This window comes from Rattus norvegicus, chromosome 2 (genome assembly GCF_036323735.1).
Source record: "Rattus norvegicus strain BN/NHsdMcwi chromosome 2, GRCr8, whole genome shotgun sequence".
In the NCBI taxonomy this organism is placed as follows: domain Eukaryota; kingdom Metazoa; phylum Chordata; class Mammalia; order Rodentia; family Muridae; genus Rattus; species Rattus norvegicus.
The window spans coordinates 180,619,736-180,641,399 of NC_086020.1; the positions used below are offsets into that span (position 1 = coordinate 180,619,736).

Consider the following 21,664-nt stretch of genomic DNA (forward strand, 5'->3'; position numbering starts at 1 on the left):
ATTTTCTTGTTACTATTATTTGTTGAAACTGTTAATTATACCTCAAACTTGTCTTTAGTAACTATTGAACTATGTCGTGCCTTTTCATTTGCACAGTCTATGGCACTTCATTAGTTGTTTGTAACTGATAATTTTAGAAGATGCTGGTCCACATTCTTTCCACTACCCTTACTACCATCCCATTTTCATCTGCAGGATGTACATCACTAATTCCACCATTATTATCACAAACAGCACAGACTATCACAGTATCCACTTCTACAAACCTTCTCCATTTCCATCCTCACTCTTCTCATCCCATTAAGGACATCATATTCATGTACATCCCTAGTTACATGCTCATTGACTCCAGCAACAACAGCATCACTTGTACAACCACCATCAGTAGCTCAATGACTATATTACAGTTGGTCCAGTAAGGATGTGGCTTGCACATAATTAGCGTAGGTATCATGTTCCAACACATGTTATATTTCATCTTCCCTTTATTTTCTTCTGATATTTATTTTATCCATAATATTGCAGATAATAGGTGAATGTAATTGGGTATCTTCTTTGTTTTTCAGGAGGAGTTTTATGTATGAACCGAAATATTTTCATGTTTCTATTAGAATTCTTCTACTTACTATTATCATTATTATGTTACATATTAATTTTATATCCCTTTCATAGCCCGTGCTCCTGGTCAACCTCTTCCATAGTTTTTTTCCCCATCATCCATCACTTTTTCTTAAGGGCAGATGGGTTCCTCTCCTTGGAATTTCCCCATCTTGGCACATATAGTATCTCTGATGCTAAGTGAATCTTCTCCAATGAAGCCACATACAAGGCAGCTCATCTAAAAGAATATATTCCACACAGGGGCAATAGTTTTTGGGCTAGTCACTTTTCTAATTGTTTGGACTCCACATGAAGACCAAGCTGCATATAAATTTGTTCACTTTACATCTGGATTGTGCCTGCTGTCTCTCCCTTTCCTACTGTTATTAATCCCTTCTCCACTACTCCCCTTTCTTCTCCTCAGAGAAGTGGAAGCCCTCCCATCCCCTTGGGTTGTACTCCATCCTCAGAATCCAATCACCATAAGAGAAAGTGCATCCTTTTCCATCGAGATCCAACCAAGAAGCCCTGTCCAGGGAAGGGGATTCAATGGCAGGCAACACAGTCAGATGGAGGCTCTGCTCAAATTAGTATCCTTTAAAACATGGATGTTTCAGAAAGTTAACATTGTTTCTAAAAGTTAAAATGGTCTTTCCTTCTCTTTTGCTATCAACTTCCTTTTACACTCCATAAAATTTAAGAAGCATTCTCTCATGGGGCCACACTTCTACAGATATTTTAAAGTTTAATCTAGGGGCTGGAGTTATTTTAAAAGAGATATTTTAAAAGTTAATTTGGGGGTCCAGTGGTTAAGAACAGTGAGTACTCTTCCAGAGATCCTGAGTTCAATTCACAGCAAACATATAGTGGCTAATAACCACCTATAATTGCATCTGATGCCCTCTTGTGGTGTGTTTGAAGATAGCTACAGTATACACACATAAATGTATAGATAAAAATAAAATTTTATTTATGAAATTAAATAATTTCCTCAATTGAATATCCGGATACATTTGCGATTTCCCTTTTAATTTAGAATTGGAAATTACTGCAGATTTACAACATTTCTTCTTAAGTACTGAACACACTGGTTAGTTAAAGTTATGGCAAGTACTAACTGAGTCCTTTCTATACACTGGACAATAAAATTAAGGGCTACTATCTTTTAATAAGTGAAGATTAATTCTTGTTTCCCCTGCAACCATCAGGATTTTCTGTCCAACTACAACTTTCTTGAGAACAGGTGTGAGTCTCCATGATTTTTAGGAGTCTTTTTTGGTTCACTCCCTCAAAGCACAGTCAAATTCTTCAAGATGGCTTCCCAAAAGATAATGTTGAGTGAAAGGTTTATGAAGACTACTAAAACCATATAGTTCTCTTTCTTTCCCTAATGATGCCTCAGAAACATTCTAGCATATCTTTCTGAAATAGCATGTAGTGAATGCCACGAGTCTTGCCAACAAAGAAAAATATTCAGAATACCAAAATGAGAAAAAGCCATCCAATCTCCCATGTCCCTTCTTGAGACAAAAATATTGTAGGTAACTGACAAGCTGCCTGCCCACTTCTTTATCAAAGTACATACTTACATAAAGTGCAAAGAAGACTCTCTGGTGAAAACTGTTAGGAGAAGTTTGTGCTGTGTTTCCCAAGGCATGGGTTAGTAAAACGCATGTTTAAAAAGTGTGCAAGCTTACTTCTAGGATACCAGTATGTGTTTACTGTACTGTATTTTTATTTAATATTTTCTATTTTTGAATTTAAATAATTGATCCCTTCTAAAATATTTGATTATAATATTTTAATTCATTCTTGTTCAATGAAAATATTACTATTACTGTTTACTTTTCTACTCAGTGTAGATTTCTTTGATGTTACCATTTGCTATTTCTGTATTTTATATATGATGAACTGTTGCTGATATGTAACCAAACATCAGGATATAATGACTATAATTTGTTCCACATATTAAAGTCTATTATTATTTTATGCCTGGTGCTTTAAAATGCTTTTTCTGTTTTCTTTCTTCCTACCTTCCTTCCTTTCTTCCTTTCTTTCCTTACTTATTTATTTATTGCCTCTTTTTAAATTATTATTCATTAATTATTTTATTTATCTACATTCCAAAAACTGTCACCTCCCTTTCCCACCCCTATGGAATTCATCCCCTAATTTCCTCTTCCTGCTAGACCCTGAGTGTGTTCCCTTCCCTGGCATGTTTCTTCTTAGGCCACTAAATGTTTATAGGACTAGGGACATCCTCCTGTACTGCCCAAACAAAGCAATACTCTGCTACATATGTGCCTAGGGCCGCAGAGCAGCTCATGCTTGCTCCATGTTTGGTGGCTCAGACTTTGGGAGCTCCCAGGGGTCCAGGTAAGTGTGGGGTTACCATCCTCTTCAGTTCCTTCAATCTTTCCTCCAACACTTCCATAGAGGCCTCAACTTCTGTCCAGTACTTAGCTGTGAGCATCTGCATCTCTGTCAGTCAGCTGCTGGTAGAGCCTCTCTGAGGAAAGCCATGCTTGGACCCCATCTGCAGGCATAACATACCATTAGTGTCAGGGTTTAGTGCCTGCACAAGGGAAGGATGACAAGTTGGGCAGGTTACTGCTCAGCCATCTGTTCAGTTTCTGCTCCATGCTTGTCCCTTGCCCTCTTCTAGATATTAATACCCTGGGGTCAAACTTTTGCAGCTGGGTTGAGGAAGAGTATCTATGGATGATGGTGGTATAAATAGGAAGTTATTCATTTTTTCCCTGATGAATATCTCTCTTCATGTCAATCAGTGATTATTTAATTAACTTTTGTGAACTCAGCATGTATATCAAAAGTTCTACCTTCCCAGTGGATTGTTTCCTTTTTTACATGTAGTGGTACTTTTAAGTTCCTCCTCTTCCTTTTTAATTTTTTATTATATATTTCTTTACTTACATTTCAAAGGTTATTCCACTTTCTGGTTTCCTTTCCATAAACCCACATTCCTACCCCTCTCCCTCCCCCATAAAGGTATTCTCCCTATACATCCCCCTTATTGTTCTCCCCCATATTCCCTTGCATTGGGGGTCCAACCTTGGCAAGACACAGGGCTTTCCCTTCCACTGATATCCAAACAATGCTATTCTCTGCTACATATGCATTTGGAGCCCTGGGTCAGTCCATGTATAGTATTTTGGTAGTGGTTTCATCCCTGGAAGCTCTGGTTGGTTGGCATTGTTGTTTTTATGGGGCTTCAAGCTCATTCAACTCTTTCAATACTTCGTCTAATTCTCCCCCAAAGAGGGTCCTGTTCTCAGTTCTGTGGATTGCTGCTAGCATTGAACACTGTATTGGACATGCTCTGGATGTATTTCTCAGGAGAGATCTGTATCCAGTCCCTTTCTGCAGGCAAGTTTTAACTTCATCAATCTTATCTAGTTTTGGTAGCTCTCTATATATGGGCCACATGTGTGTCAGGCTCTAAATGGTCATTCCTTGAGTCACTGACCTAAACTTTTCTCCATATCCCCTCCTATGAATATTTTTCCCCATTTTAAGAAGGAGTGGGAACATCAGCATTTTGGTCATCCTTCTTCTTGAGCTTCCTGTGCTTTGTAGATTGCATCTTGGGTAATTTGAGCTCTTGGGCTCATATCCAATTATCAATGAGTTTATAACAAGTGTGTTTTTCTGTGATTGAGCAACCTAACTCAGAATGATATTTTCTCGTTCATTCCGTTTGCCTATGAATTTCATGAAGTCATTGTTTTTGATATCTGAGTAGTACTCCATTCTGTAGATGTACCACATTTTTGTATCCATTCCTCTGTTGAAGGGCATCTGGGTTCTTTCCAGCTTCTGGCTATTATAAATAAGGCTGCTATGAACATAGTGGAGAATGTGTCTTTGTTTTATGTTGGAGCATCTTTTGGGTATACGCCCAAGAGAAGTATAGCTTGGTCCTCAGGTAATGGAATATCCAATTTTCTGAGGAACCTCCAGACTGATTTCCAGAGTGGTTGTACCAGTTTACGATCCCACCAACAAAGGAGGAGTGTTCCTCTTTCTCCACATCCTTGCCACCATCTGCTGTCACCTGAGTATTTTGTTTTATTTTATTTTGTTTTATCTTTATTAACTTGAGTATTTCGTATTTACATTTCGATTGTTATTCCCCTTCCCGGATTCCAGGCCAATATCCCCCTAACCACTCCCTTCCCCTTCTATATGGGTGTTCCCCTCCCCATCCTCCCCCCATTACCACCCTCCCCCCAGTAATCACGTTCACTGGGGGTTCATGCTTGGCAGAACCAAGGGCTTCCCCTTCCACTGCTGCTCTTACTAGGCTATTCATTGCTACCTATGAGATTGGAGCCCAGGGTCAGTCCATATATAGTCTTTGGGTAGTGTCTTAGTCCCTGGAAGCTCTTGTTGCTTGGCATTGTTGTTCATATGGAGTCACAAGTCCCTTCAACCTCTTCCAAGTCCTTTCTCTGATTCCTTCAACAGGTGTCCCGTTCTAGTTCAGTGGATTGCTGCAGGTATTCGCCTATGTATATGCCTTATTCTGGCTGTGTCTCTCAGGAGAGATCTACATCTGGTTCCTTTTGGCCTACACTTCTTTGCTTCATCCATCTTACATAATTGGGTGGCTGTATATGTGTGGGCCACATGTGGGGCAGACTCTGAATGGGTGTTCCTTCTGCCTCTTGTCTCCCTGCCAAGGGTATTCTTGTTCCCCTTTTAAAGAAGGAGTGAAGCATTCGCATTTTCATCATCCATCTTGTGTTTCATGTGTTCTGTGCATCTAGGGTAATTTAAGGCTTTGGGGCTAATAGCCACTTATCAATGAGTGCATACCATGTGTGTTTTTCTGTGATTGGGTTACCTCACTCAGGATGATATTTTCCAGTTCCATCCATTTGCCTACGAATTTCATAAAGTCATTGTTTTTGATAGCTGAGTAATATTCCATTATATAGATGTACCACATTTTCTGTATCTATTCCTCTGTTGAAGGACATCTGTGTTCTTTCCAGCTTCAGGCTATTATTATTATTATTTGAGAAAATGGCCATTTTACTATATTAATCCTGCCAATCCATGAGCATGGAATATCTTTCCGACTTCTGAGATCTTCCTCAATTTCTTTCTTCAGAGATTTGACATTCTTGTCATACAGATCTTTTACTTGCTTTGTTAAAGTCACACCAAGATATTTTATATAATTTGGGACTATTGTGAAGGGTGTCATTCGCCAAATTTCCTTCTCAGCCTGTTTATCCTTTGAGTAGAGGAAGGCTATTCATTTGTTTGAGTTATTTTTAACTCAACTTTAACTGGATCTGGGCTCCTTTTGGTTGGGAGACTTAATAACTCCCTCTATTTCTTTCAGAGTTATGGGGTTGTTTAGATGATTTATTTGTTCCTGATTTAACTTTGGTACCTGGTATCTGTCTAGAAAATTGTCCATTTCCTCCAGATTTTCCAGTTTGCTGAATATAGACTTTTGTGGTAGGATCTGATGTTTTTTTAACTTCTTCAGATTCTGTTGTTATGTCTCCCTTTTCATTTCTGATTTTCTTAAATCCACACTTACAATACCATCGATTATGTGTGCATTGTTTGCAGCTTATATCCCTTTCATATAACTTTTTATGTCCATCTCTCACCTATACTGTTCTCATGGAAGCCAACATCATCCTATAAGACTCTGTGATCTGAAATTTGAGAGAAATCACACAGTATTTGTTTTCCTTTTCCTGAGTAACAGGAATTTTAGTTTCGTCCTTAGTTATTACAGAGTATACTTTTTCTTTTACATGCCCTTACACTATTATGTGGTAAGCATTTTACACTATTATGTGCTTTTTACCTAGGTCATCTGTCACTTGGACATGGACTGTATTTAGGACAGAAACTAGAAGCCAGGAGAAACATTTATAATATTAATGTGTACATTTCCTATTCTTTTAGCAATATAGTATATGATTAAGTATGCAAGACTCTGAAATAAATTCAATTGTTATTGGAAATTTTTGATGGTATTTTATAAAATCCAGACATTTCAACAATGATTTTAAAAACATATATATTTACCTAATATTGATTCAATAATTTGTATAATCAAAATTGGCTTTTTCTAATAGTCTAATGAACAAATTAAACTTACAAAAATAATATTAATTCATTTTGACAGTTTTAATATGTCAGTAACTTAAGTAAAGCCATTGAAATTAGAAAGTGATACTTACTGAGAAGAAGGTATATTCTTTTGATTTATGATGGAATGTTTTATAAATATCTGTTAAGTCCATTTGGTTCATAACTTCTGTTAGATTCTCTATGTTTCTGATTAAATTTCTCTTTCCATGATCTGTCAGTTATTGAGAGTAGGGTGCTGAAATCTCCTACTATTATCATGTGAGGTGCAGTGTGTGTTTTGTGCTTTAGTAAGTTTTTTTTTATGAATGTAAGTGCATTTGCATTTGGAGCATAGATATTTAGGATTGAGACTTCATCTTGGTGGATTTTTCCTTTGATGAATATGAAGCGTTCTTCCTTTTCTTTTTTAATGACTTTTGGTTTAACATCAATTTTACTTGATACTAGAATGACAACTCCACCTTGTTTCTTCAGGCCATTTGCTTGGAAAATTGTTTTCCAGCCATTTACTCTGACGTAGTGTCTGTCTTTGTCTCTGAGATATGTTTCCTGTATGCAGCAAAATGCTGGGTCCTCTTTACATATTCAGTCTGTTAGTCTATGTCTTTTTATTGGTGAATTAAGTCTGTTCATGTTGAGAGATATTAAGGATTAGTGATTTTCACTTCCAGTTATTATTGTGGTTAGAGGAAGAATTATGTTTGTGTATCTCCCTTTTGTTTTCATTGCAAGGAAATTATATTATTGTTTTCTGTACAGTGTAATTTCTCTCCTTGTGTTGGAATTTTCCATCTATTATTCTTTGTAGGACTGGATTTGTAGAAGATATTGTGTAAACTGAATTTGGTTTTGTCATGTAATATCTTGGTTTCTCCATCTATGTTAATTGAGAGTTTTGCTGATACAGTAATTTGGGCTGGCATTTGTGTTCTCTTTGGCTCTGTATGATATCTGTCCAGGATCTTCTGGCTTTCATAGTCTCTTGTGAGAAGTCTGGTATAATTCTTATAGGTCTGCTTTTATATGTTATTTGACCTTTTCCCCTTACTGTTTTTAATAATCTTTCTTTGTTTTGTGCATTTGGTGATTTAACTATTGTGTGAGGTGAAGAATTTCTTTTCTGGTCCTATCTATTTTGAGTTCTGTAGGATTTAACAGATATTTATAGAACATTCCATCCTAAATCAAAAGGATACACCTTCTTCTCAGCACCTCTTGGCACCTTATCCAAAATTGACCACATAATCTGTCACAAAACAGGCCTCAACAGATACAGTAAGATAGAAATAATACCACGCATCCTATCAGATCACCACAGACTAACACTGGCCTTCAATAACAATAATAATGACAGAAAGCCTACATATACATGGAATTTGAACAATACTCTACTCAATGACAACTTGATCAAGGAAGAAATAAAGGAAGAAATTAAAGACATATAGAATTTAATGAAAATGATAATACAACATTTCCAAACTCATGGGACACAATGAAAGCAGTGCTAAAAGGAAAACTCATAGCTCTGAGTGCCTTCAAAAAGAAACAGGAGAGAACATATGTCAGCAGCTTGACAGCACACCTAAAAGCTCTAGAACAAAAAGAAATAAATAAATCCTAGAGGAGTAGAAGGCATGAAATAACCAAACTCAAGACTGTATTCCACCAAGTAGAAACAAAAAGGAATATACAAAGAATGAACAAAAGCAGGAGTTTTTCCTTGAGAAAATCAACAAGATAGATAAACCGTTAGCCAGACAAATCAGCAAATTAAGAAAATCAGAAATGAAAAGGGAGACATAACAAAAGAATCTGAAGAAAGTAAAAAAAAATCAGATCCTACTACAAAAGCCTATATTAAACAAAACTGGAAAATCTGGAGGAAATGGGTTTAGTGCAAAATTCTATCATATCTTCATAGAAGACCTCATACCAATACTGTCCAAAGTATTCCACTAAATAGAAACATCTGGAGCGGGTTTGGGGATTTAGCTCAGTGGTAGAGCTCTTGCCTAACAAGCGCAAGGCCCTGGGTTCGGTCCCCAGCTCTGAAAAAAAAAGAAAAGAAAAAAATTTAAAGCAGAAACATCTGGAGCACGACCAAATTCCTTCTATGAAACCACAATTACTCTTACAGCAAAACCACATAAAGTCCCAACAAAGAAAGAGAACTTCAGACCAATTTCCCTTCTGAATATTGACCCAAATTGCTCAATAAAATTCTTGCAAAATGAATCCAAGAACACATCCAAATGATTATCCATCATGATCAAGGATGGTTCATTCCAGAGATGCAGGGATGTTTTAATATAAAAATAATCCATCAATGTAATCCACTATATAAACAAAGTCAAAGATAAGAACCAGATGATCATTTCATTAGATGCTGAGAAAGCATTTGACAAAATTCAATACCCCTTCATGATAAAATTCCTGGAAAAATCAGGAATTCTAAGTCCATATCTAAATGTAGTAAAAGCCATATACAGCAAACCAGTAGCTAACATCAAACTAAATGGAGAGAAACTTAAAGGAATCCCACTAAAATGAGGGACTAGACAAGGCTGCCCACTCTCTCTCTACTTAGTCAATATATTACTCAAAGTCCTAGCCAGAGCAATCAGACAATGAAAGGAGGTCAAATGGATACAAATTGGAAGGGAATAAATAAAAATATCACTATTTGCAGATGATATGATAGTGTCCTTAAGTGATCCCAAAAGTTCCACCAGAGAACTACCTAACCTGATACACAACTTAAACAACATGTTGGGGTTTAAACAACTCAGTAATCTTCCTCTACTCAAATGATAAATAGGCTGAGAAAGAAATTTGGGAAATGACACCCTTCACAATAGTCCCAAATTACATAAAATACCTTGGTGTGACTTTAACCAAGCAAGTGAAAGATCTCTATGACAAAAACTTCAAGTCTTTGAAGAAAGAAATTGAGGAAGATCTCAGAAGATGGAAAGATCTCCCATGCTCATGGAATGGCAGGATTAATATAGTAAAATGGCCATTTTGCCAAAAGCAATATACAGATTGAATTCAATCTCCATCAAAATTCCTGCTTAATTCTTTATAGAAATAGGAAGAGCAATTTGCAAATTCATTTGGAATAACAAAAAACCCAGGATAGCAAAAACTATACTCAACAATAAGAAGACTTCTGGGGGAATCACCATCCCTGACTTCAAGCAGTATTACAGAGCAGTAGTCATGAAAACCATATGGTATTTGTACAGAGACAGGCAGATAGATCAGTGCAACAGAATCAAAGACCCAGAAATTAACGCACACACCTATGGTCACTTGATGTTTGACAAAGGAGTTAAAACCATCCAATGGAAGAAAGATAGCATTTTCAACAAATGGTGCTAGTTCAACTGGAGGTCAGCATGTAGAAGAATGCAAATTGAACAATGGACATCACCATGTACAAAGCTTAAGTCTAAGTGCATCAAGGACCTCCGTATCAAACCAGATACATTCAAAGTAATAGAAGAAAAAGTGGGGAACAGTCTCAAACACATGGGCACTGGGGAAATTTTCCTCAAGAAAACACCAACTGCTTATTCTCTAAGATCAAGTATTGACAACTGTGACCTCATAAATCTACTAACCTCTGTAAAGCAAAAGACACTGTCATTTAGACAAAATGGCAACTAACAGATTGGGAAAAGATCTTTATCAATCCTACATCTGATAAATGGCTAATATTCAAAATATACAAAGAACTCAAGAAGTTAGACTCCAGAGAGCTAAATAACCCTATTAAAAATGGGGTACAGAGCTAAGCAAATCATTCTCAGCTGAGGATTATCAAATGGCCAAAAAAGCACCATAAGAATTTTTCAACATCCTTAGCCATCAGGGAAGTGCAAATCAAATCAACCCTGACATTCCACCTCATACCAGTCAGAATGGCTAAGATTAAAAACTCAGGTGACAGCAAATGCTGGCAAGGATGTGGAGAAAGAGGAACACTCCTCCATTGTTGGTGGGATTGGAAACTGGGACAGCCACTCTGGAAATTAGTCCAGAAGTTTCTCAAAAAATTGGACATTCCACTACTTGAGGACCCAGCTATATCTTTCTTTGGCATATACCCAAAAGATGTTCCAACATATAACAAAGACACATGCTCCACTATGTTCATAGCAGCCTTATTTATAATAGCCAGAAGCTGGAAAGAACCCAGATGCCCTTCAAGAGAGGAATGGATTAAAAAAATGTGGTTCATCTACACAATGGTGTACTGCTCAGCTATCAAAAACAATGACTTCCTGAAATTCATAGGCAAACGGAATGAACTAGAAAATATTATCCTGAGTGAGGTAGGTAACTCAATCACAGAAAAACACAATTGGTGTTCACTCATTGATAATTGGATATTAGCTAAAAAGCTCAAATTACCCAAGATGCAATCCACAAACCACAGTAAGGACAAGGATGACCAAAATGTGGATATTCCTACTCCTTCTTATAAGGTGGAAAATACCTATAGGAGGGGATATGGAAGCAAAGTTTAGGGCAGCAACTCAAGGAATGGCCAGTCAGAGCCTGCCCCACATGTGGCCCATGTATATATATATATATATACACACACACACACACACACACACACACACACACACACACACACACACAGTCACCAAAACTAGAGAAGATTGATGAAGCTAAAAAGTGCATGCTGAGAGGGACCGGATATAGATTTCTCCTGAGAGACACATCCAGAGCATGTCCAATACAGAGGTCAATTCTACCACCAAACCAACTAACTGAGAACAGGACCCTCTTGGGGGGAAATAGAGGAACTATTTAAAGAGCTTACAACCCCATAAAAACAACAATGCCAACCAACCAGAGCTTCCAGAGACTAAACCACTACGAAAAGCCTATACATGGACTGACCCAGGGCTCCAGCTGCATATGTAGCTGAGACTAGCACCAGTGGAAGGGGCACCAGTGGAAGGGGAAGCCCTTTCTCCTGCCAATGTTGGACCCCCAGTGCAGGGGAATGTGGGGATGCGGTAAGGGGGATGTATTGGGGGAATACCTTTATGGGGGAGGGGGAGTGGAAGGGGAGGGGATTGGTGCTTATGGACAGGAATCCGGGAAGGGGAATAACATTTGAAATGTAAGTAAAGAAATATATCTAATAATAATAAAAAAGTGGTACTTGTAGCTACATGGTAGGGAGGTTAAACTGTAAGACTCTCTGTCTTTCTGTGTATTTGTCTCTTTTTCTCTGTTTGAGTCATTGTCTGTCTCAGCTCCTGCCTCTCCACTGCCCCATATGTTTGTTATGTTTTACCAAGAGTAGCAGTGTAAGCAGCCTTGCCAGTCTCCTCCTGTGTACTCAACTCTGAAGTCCTCCTTCAAAGTGCCCTGAACACCTAATAAAGAACATGTGATTTTTAGTTAGGGTACTGTCTTGATACACAGTCTTGTGTTCATATTTAGAGGTGAGTTCAAATATATACACCAAAAGTGTCATGTGGCATGCTGTCCTGAAGGATGTCAAGACCAAAGACCCTAAGTCTCAGAAAAATTAGTATTGTAGGAAGGAGACATGACTGATTCCAGGCATAGGGTTTTCATAGATAAAGAGGAAACCACTATTAAAATCTTTGATATTTTCTTTCTTTTGCTCTATAGGGAAATTATCCTTAGAAAATGAATTTAAATGAGCCAAGGCATCAAAGAATATTAAGAAACTGAAGTAGAACAAATAAAACCCATAATTTAGGACAAAAAAAGTGTTGTAACAAAGAAAACAAACATTGCCTTCAATCACAAAAAAGAGCTTAGGCAGCCAGTCAGATCTTACTGAAACTGTAAAGAGGGAAATGTCCAGTGAGTCACAGTGATGATGCTCAGGAACAGAAATGGATTTCCAACTTTGTAGAGTCCCAGGCAAGACAGTCATGCATGGATTTGCATTTTGGTTGGGAAATTTTTGGAACTGCCCACTCTCAGTCTCCTCGGCTCCCATTGAGCTGTCCAGCTAGTTCTATAAATTGGTCCTGAACAGCGTGACTGCAGACTCCTGGTAATCAAGTCCTAGACTGTATTGGAGAACCTGGTGAGTGTCTTTTCTTTACTTGGTCTGTCTTTTTCTTCTTGTGTACAGTCCTTGATGGTGTATATCTCTAGAAATCATTTTTAATCATGGGATGTGATCTAGTAGTCAGAAACATAGCAGAGGCTAGAATACTCAAGAGTGATAAGTGACTTTTCCTTACATTTAATAACTCATAGAACACAGGATTTTTTTCTTATACATCTTTAAGTGTTCTTTGAAAAGCTACACACTTAAGTATGTATTAGAACCCCAGTCTTTCCTTAGCTGTCTTTTACTCTCAAGCCCCAGACAACCTGCTGGGATAACACATGCAATGAAGGGGACAGGACATGGAATTGTTCTTTCTCAGAGTACCAATACTAGTGACAGCCTGTCTTGAATGTGTTTTCTTATGTAAACACCATTACTTGTTTCTTCGGATCAAAATACTTTCTCTTGAGAAAAGGACTGAAACAAGGGATCATTATCCAAGTCTGCTGGGACATAGTGCTTACAGGAAAGGAAAAATCCAACAAGCTCTAAGACAGAATTTGGGAAATAATGATGTCCAGAGAGAAAAAATGAACTTGATGCTCCAGAGCTTCATCCCTCTTCTCTGAATTGATCATGCCTAAACACCCTCATGTAATCTCTTTCAGATCCTGAAACTCCAGCACTATGTCTTACCAACAGCAGCAGTGCAAGCAACTCTGCCAGCCTCCTCCTGTGTGCCCACCTCCAAAGTGCCCAGAGCCTTGTCCTCCTCCAAAGTACCCTGAGCCTTGTCCTCCTCCAAAGTGCCCTGAGCCTTGTCCTCCTCCAAACTGTCCAGAGCCTTGCCCTGAGCCATGTCCCCCTCCCTCATACCAGCAGAAATGCCCTCCTGTGCAACCTCCTCCACCCTGCCAGCAGAAGTGCCCACCCAAGAGCAAGTGAGACCTTCAGCACTCATCAGGACAAGGAAAAGAGAAGAGAATCTGTCTCATGTACTTGCAAAGTAACACCTTCCTTTCCCTCCAAAACATTTCATGAATGCACAGGAATCTTCTAAACTTTTCCATCTCCATGTTCCTGTGATGATCCCTTACACAGAAGTTTCCCTGCTTTTGGTATCAAGAGCCTGCTGACAATGTCTGTCCTCAGTGATTTGGTGTCCCAGATGCTCAGTGGGAAGTGTAGCTGTTATCTATCCTGTGCACTCAGAAGATGTTTCTCAAGATGTTAGTCACCTTAATTGTAATGCTGCAATTGAAATTCCATTTCCTGAATAAATCACAATCTGATGAATGGGATTCATATGTTCTTTTCTTCTAATATGTACTCTATTACAATTTATGCAGGGATGTGCATTTTGGTGTCTAAATTTAGGACCACTCTCAGTTTTCTCTGCTCCTACTAGGCTGGCCAGCTAGTCCTATAAATTGGTCCTTGAATCCATGATTGCAGACTTTTGGTACTCAGGTTCTGGAATACATTGAAGACCCTTGTGAGTCTGCTTTTTCTAGAGTTGGTCTTACTTTTTGTGCTTCCTACATCCTGTAGTTCAGTAATTTTATTCATTGACTCCCAAGTCATCTGGTTGTAATCAGGTGTTGACTAACTTTTTGTCATAACAAAGATTATTTGTTTTGGTTTCCTTAAGAGACACATTATTTCACTCTGCATAACAAAGAGTTGTCTTTTGCACATGCTAATTAAGGCAGACTAATCTTTAGATATGAAGGTTACATTTAGGACACACTCCTACATTCATCTAATACCACCATGTATTTTGCTCTCCCTTGACTCCTTCCATGGACCAGATAGTAATACATTTACATCAACTATCATAGTTATGTTTTTGTGCTTTTATAATTGATACAACTAAGCTAACTTTAGATTTTAAAAGGTCTGTCTGTCTTAATATAATTATATGCAATTTCATTCACCCTTCTCAAAATGATATGACATCATTATTCATTATCATTGACAATTACTCCAGTATATCTGTGTGTCATATTTATTAATTCATTCATTCTCTGGTAATCAGCTAAGTTGATTATTTAGAATAGTAGGAGTAGTGCTGAAATATAGATAGTTATGCAACCATCTGTATTTCATGTCTTGGATTTTTTTTAAAAAATATAATGAACATAAGTGATGCTGCTCAATTATATGATTGGTTTGTTTAATTTTATTTCTTTGGAATACTCCACAGTGATTTCAATATTTGTTTCATTAATCTCTTCTTTTACAATCTGAGTGTTTGTGTTCTTTTTGCTTCACTGTTCTGCCAGGTCCTGTTATTATGTCAATGGTACTAATTCTTGTACAGGTAAAAATGGTTCTGGTGGAATTTTGGATTTTGTTTCTTCAATAACTAGAAATATTGAACATTTTCTTCTTGTTGTTAGTTGTGAAAACTGTTAATTATAACCCAAACTTGTGTTAGTAACAATTGAACTATTTCATGCCTTTTCATTTACACAGTCTACAACACTAATTAGATGTATGTAACTGATAGCTTTAGAAACTGCTGGTTCACATTGTTTCTACTACCCTTACTACCACCCCATTACCATCTGCAAGATCACCATGTACATCGCCAATTCTACCATTATTATTATAAACAGTACAGGCTATCACAATATCCACTACTACCTACCTTTACTACCATTGCCATCCTTACTCTTCTCATCCCTATTAAGAGCATCATATCCACGTCTATCACTAGTTACATGTTTAATGATCTAGTTGTGGAAAGAACACAATTTCTACTTATGGCTCTCACAAACTTTCTATTTACCTCTTCTATGAGGGTAATTCTAACACATACAATTCACTTGTCCTAAACATCATGGATCAGTTGAAATTCTCTGTGCAAATAATCTCCTGCAAGCAGAAGCTTCTCTGATGCAGAAAGACAGATGTACTATTAAGATAAAGAAAATAGAAATAATCCCATGATTCCTATCAGACCACCACGGGCTAAAGCTGGTCTTCAATAACAATAAGGAAAGAACGCCCATATGAACATGGAAGTTGAACAATGCTCTACTCAATGATAACCTGGTCAAGGAAGAAATAAAGAAAGAAATTAAAGACTTCTTAGAATTTAATGAAAATGAAGGTACTACATATCCAAACTTATGGGACACAATGAAAGCTGTGCTAAGAGGAAAACGTCATAGCTCTGAGGGCCTGCAGAAAGAAACAGGAGAGAGCACACCTTAACAGCTTGACAGCACACCTAAAAGCACTAGAACAAAAAAAGGAAATACACCTGGGAGGGGTAGAAGGCAGGAAATAATCAAACTCAGAGCTGAAATCAACCAAGTAGAAACAGAAAGGACTATACAAAGAATTAACAGAACCAAAAGCTGGTTCTTTGAGAAAATCAATGAGATAGAGAAAACCTTAGCCAGACTAACAAGAGGAGACAGAGAGTGTGTCCAAATTAACAAAATCAGAAATGAAAATGGAGACAGAACAACAGAATCAGAGGAAATTCCAAAAATCATCAGATCCTACTGCAAAAGCATATATTCATTAAAACTTGAAAATCTGGAAGAAAATGGACAATATCCTAGAAAGATACCAGGTACCAAATTTAACTCAGGAACAGATAAACCATTTAAACAACCCCATAACTCCTAGAGAAATAGAAGCAGTCATTAAAAGTTTCCCAACCAAAAACAGAGGAGGTCCAGATGGGTTCAGTGCAGAATTCTATCAGACCTTTATTGAAGATCTCAAAGCAATACTATCCAAAATATTCCACAAAATTGAAACAGATGGAGCACTTTCGAATTCCTTCTATGAAGCCACAATTACTCTCATACCTAAACCACACAAAAACCCAACACAAAAAGAGAACTTCGGACCAATTTCCCTTATGAATATCGACACAAAAATACTCAATAAAATTCTTACAAACCACATCCAAGAGCAGGTCAAAACAATCATCCATCATGATCAAGTAGGCTTCATCCCAGGTTTGCAGGGATGGTTTAACATATAGAAAAACATCGGTATAATTCACTATATAAACAAACTGAAAGATAAAACCCACATGATCATTTCATTAGATGCTGAGAAAGCATTTGACAAAATTCAACACCCCTTCATGATAAAAGTACTAGAAAGAACAGGAATTCAAGGCCCATAACTAAACATAGTAAAAGACATATATGGCATACCAGTAGCTAATATTAAACTAAATGGAGAGAAACTTGAAGCAATCCCACTAAAATCAGGAACTAGACAAGGCTGGCCACTCTCTCCATACTTATTCAATATAGTTCTCGAATTCCTAGTCAGAGCAATCAGACAACAAAAGGAGATCAAAGGGATACAGCTTGGAAAGTAAGAAGTCAAAATATCACTCTTTGCCAATGATATGATAGTATATTTATGTTATCCCAAAATTTCCACCAGAGAACTACTAAACCAGATAAACACCTTCAGCAAAGTGGCTGAGTATAAAATTAACTCAAATAAATTAGTAACCTTCCTGTACACAAAAGAGAAGCAAGCCGAAAAAGATATTAGGGAAATGAAAACCTTCATAATAGACCCAAATAATATAAAATACCTCAGTATGACTTTAACCAAGCAAGTGAAAGATCTGTATGATAACTTCAAGCCTCTGAAGAAAGAAATTGAAAAAGATCTCAGAAGATGGAAAGATCTCCCATGTTCATGGATTGGCAGGATTAATATAGTAAAAATGCCCATTTACCAAAAGCGATCTACAGATTCAATGCAATCCCCATCAAAATACCAATCCAATTCTTCAGAGAGTTAGCCTGAAAAAATTGCAAATTCATCTGGAATAACCAAAAAACCCAGGATAGCTAAAACTCTCCTGAACAAATCAAAGGACTTCTGGGGCAATCACTATCCCTGAACTCAAGCTGTATTACAGAGCAACTGTGATAAAAACTGCATGGTATTGGTACAGAGACAGGCAGATAGACCAGTGGAATAGAATTGAAGACCCAAAAATCAACCCACAAACCTATTGTCACTTGATTTTTGACAAAGGAGCCAGAACCATCCAATGGAAAAAAAAATAGCATTTTCAGCAACTGGTGCTGGTTCAATTGGAGGTCAGTATGTAGAAGAAAGCAGATCGATCCATTCTTATCACCCTGTACAAAGCTTAAGTCCAAGTGGATCAAGGACCTCCACATCAAACTAGATACACTCAAACTAATAGAAGATTAGTGGGGAAGATTCTCGAACACATGGGTACTAAAGAAAATTTCCTGAACAAAACGCCAATGGCTTATGCTCTAAGATCAAGAATTGACAAATGGGATCTCATAAAACTGCAAAGCTTCTGTAAGGCAAAGGACACTGTTGTTAGGACAAAATGGCAATGAATAGTTTGGGAAAAGATCTTTACCAATCCTTCAACTGATAGAGGGATCATATTCAAAATCTAAAAAAAAAAAAAAAACTCACGAAGTTAGAGTGCAGGGAGACAAATAACAGTATTAAAAAATGGAGTTCAGAGCTAAACAAAGAATTCACAGCTGAGAAATATAGAATGGCTGATCAGCACCTAAAGAAATGTTCTACATCTTTAGTCATAAGGGAAATGCAAACCAAAACAACCCTGATATTCCACCTCACACCAGTGAGAATGGCTAAGATCAAAAACTCTGGCAACAGCAATGCTGGCGAGGATATGGAGAAAGAGGAACACTCCTCTGTTGTTTGTGGGATTGCAGACTGGTACAACCATTCTGGAAATCAGTCTGGAGGTTCCTCAGACATTTGGACATTGAACTACCTGAGGACCCAGCTATACCTCTATTGGGCATATACCCAAAACATGCCCCAGGAAATAACAAAGACACCTGCTCCACACTGTTCATAGCAGCCTTATTTATAATAGCCAGAAGCTGGAAAGTACACAGGTGCCCTTCAACAGAGGAATGGACACAGAAATGTGGTACATCTACACAATGGGATACTGTTCTGCTATCAAAAACAACGACTTTATGAAATTCATAGGCAAATTGATGGAACTGGAAAAATATCTTCCTCAGTGAGGTAACCCAATCACAGAAAAACACACATGGTATGCACTCATTGATAAGTGGATATTAGCCCAAATGCTCGAATTACCCTAGATGCACACAATGAATGAAACTCAAGATAACCAAAATGCAAATACATCACTCCTTCTTAAAAGGGGAACAAGAATACCCTTGGGTGGGAATTGGGAGGCAAAGTTTAGAACAGAGGCAGAAGGAACACCCATTCAGAGCCTGCCCCACATGTGGCCCATACATATACAGCCACCAAACTAGATAAGATGGATGAAGCAAAGAAGTGCAGGCCGACAGGAACTGGATGTAGATCTCTCCTGAGAGACACACCTAGAATACAGCAAATACATAGGCGAATGCCATCATTAATCCACTGAACTGAGAACGGGAACCCCGTTGAAGGAATCAGAGAAAGAACTGGAAGAGCTTGAAGGGGCTTGCGACTCCATATGAACAACAATGCCAACCAACCAGAGCTTCCAGAGACTAAGCCGCTACCCAAAGACTATACATGGACTGACCCTGGGCTCCAACCTCATAGGTAGCAATGAATAGCCTAGTAAGAGCACCAGTGGAAGGGGAAGCCCTGGGTCCTGCCAAGACTGAAACCCCATCGAACGGAATTTTTGGGGGGAGGGCGGCAATGGGGGAAGGATTGAGAGGGGAACACCCATTTAGAAGGGAGGGGGAAGGGTTTAGGGGGATGTTGGCCTGGAAACCAGGTGAAGCTAATAACAATTGAAATGTAAATGAGAAATACACACACACAATTTAATATAGATCGAGAAAAAAATATACTAAAAAAAAAGAAAAAAAACTTTAAAAATCCATTTAAAAAATAAAATAAAATGACTGAAAAGCCTGGATGGAGAATATCCTGCCCCATCCTCCTTGGATGCCACAGCAAAGGCCACAAACTACAAGTCTGTTGCCTCCTCTCTGTTCCACAGCCTGGTCCAAATCCTCAATCCTCCCTGCATCCCCCTTTCTTCCTGTTCAGCCTGGAAATTCCACTTTATCCTTCCCTAAGCCATTGGGTTCGGCTGTCTTTATTTACTCAACCAAGAGACAATTAGGTACCTATGCCTACAGAGTAGTTGTCCAGTAAAATTTAAGATTCCAAGACCTCCCTGGGAACTGACATCCTAGTTGGCAAGTTAGACATGAATGTTAGACAAGTCCCATCCTGGTTGGCACCTAGGACATTGATATAAGACAAGGCAAGTCCCCTGCCACAGCTGAATACCCCAAACAATGGGGGCAGGATAAATGTACAACAAAGACACATTACTAAGAAAACCCCTTATCCCTAAATTCTGATTGGTAAAATAACATGGCACAGATGTTTGTGGATTTGGTGCTTTAAAAATTCTGTATAATTTTAACTCTGGGTCATGATTCAGTTCAAATCTAGAACATGGCTTTGACTGGCCAGTCCTGGGGTGTATGCTCAATAAACTATCCCTGTCAGCCAAAAAACTATAAATACACTTCAATACGTGCATATATAGAGTGAATTCACCCTCATCCACTGACTTCAATGTACAAGAGCAAAGAAATGAAACTTGTTGGAGATTTGCTTATGCATTTAACATGATGCCTTCTTTAACGTAACATCATTATTACTTCTTTGAGAATTTTAATTAGTTAATTTATTTACTTTTTATCCCCTCACTCCTCTTCCAGTACCACACTCTCCCTTCCCTCCCCCTCCTCCACTTCCATTCTCCTCACAGAAGGGGAGACCCCATGGTTATCAACCCAGCTTGGTATATTAAGCTGAAGTAGGACTAGGCTGATATCCTCCTACTGAGGCTAGAAAAGGCAAACAAGTAAGGGGTAATATTTCAGTCAGGGAACAGAGTCAGGGGTCTAGTTTTTATAGGTACCACATGAAGAACAATTTATTCATCTCTTACCTACATAGGATACATATCACATGCAGATGCTTTGGTTGATGGTTCAGTCTTTGTGAGCCCCTATGGGTCCATGCTAGTTGATTCTGTAGGTTTCCTGATGGTGTCCTTAACCTTAATGGCTCTTTCATTTCTTTTCTCTCTTGTACAAGATTCCCTGAATGCTGCCTGCTGTTTGACTGTAGGTCTCTGCATCTATTTCTATCAGATGCTGGTGAAGCCTTCAGAGGACAGTTACGCTAGGCACCTGTCTGGAGTTATAGCAGAATGTCATTATCAAAGTCAGTGTAGGCTCTCTGTCCCATGTGATGGGTCTCAAAATGAGCCAGTCATTGGTTGGACATTCCCTCAATTTCTGTTGCATCTCCACTCCTTTGCAACCTATAGCCAGGAAAAATTTTTAGCCAAAGGTTTAGTGAGTGCTTTGGTGTATACACCTTTGCATTGGAGTCTTGCCTGGTTATAGGTGATGGCTGTTTCATGTTTTATGTCCTTGGTTGCTAAGGGTCTTAGCTAGGGTCACCCTCAAAGACGCTTGAAAGTTTCCCTTGTTATAGGTTTCTAGCTGTTCTCAAAAAATGCCTCTCCTCTGATTTAATTTCTCGCTTTCAGTTCTCTCTCCCTTTATCCTCTCCCCATTTCTTACATTCTTATCCTGAATCATCCACCACCATATACTCTCCCTCTATTCAACCCCAATATCTAACTTATGTCTCCAACTTGGTGAGATTCACCCTTGGGCCCTATTTGTTACTTAGCTTCATTTTATCCAATACAATTTAATAGTATTCACTCAGGTGCTTAACAAAATTGGTCCTTTTTAATCCACCATGCCTTTTTATCACTTCCCACTCAAATATGGGTTATTTTACATTTGCCTCTTCTTGACCTCA

At 38.2% G+C, this 21,664-nt stretch overlaps 1 protein-coding gene across 1 annotated transcript; it reads left to right on the plus strand.

Annotated features, from left to right (window-relative positions):
* The first annotated feature begins 12,793 nt into the window (after window positions 1–12,793).
* Window positions 12,794–14,103, plus strand: LOC102552542 (small proline-rich protein 2D-like). The gene is made up of 2 exons (NM_001408875.1): window positions 12,794–12,835; window positions 13,474–14,103. The coding sequence occupies exon 2, from the start codon at window positions 13,493–13,495 to the stop codon at window positions 13,748–13,750; it is 258 nt and encodes an 85-aa protein (NP_001395804.1). The 5' UTR covers window positions 12,794–12,835; window positions 13,474–13,492; the 3' UTR covers window positions 13,751–14,103.
* The last annotated feature ends 7,561 nt before the right edge of the window (window positions 14,104–21,664 follow it).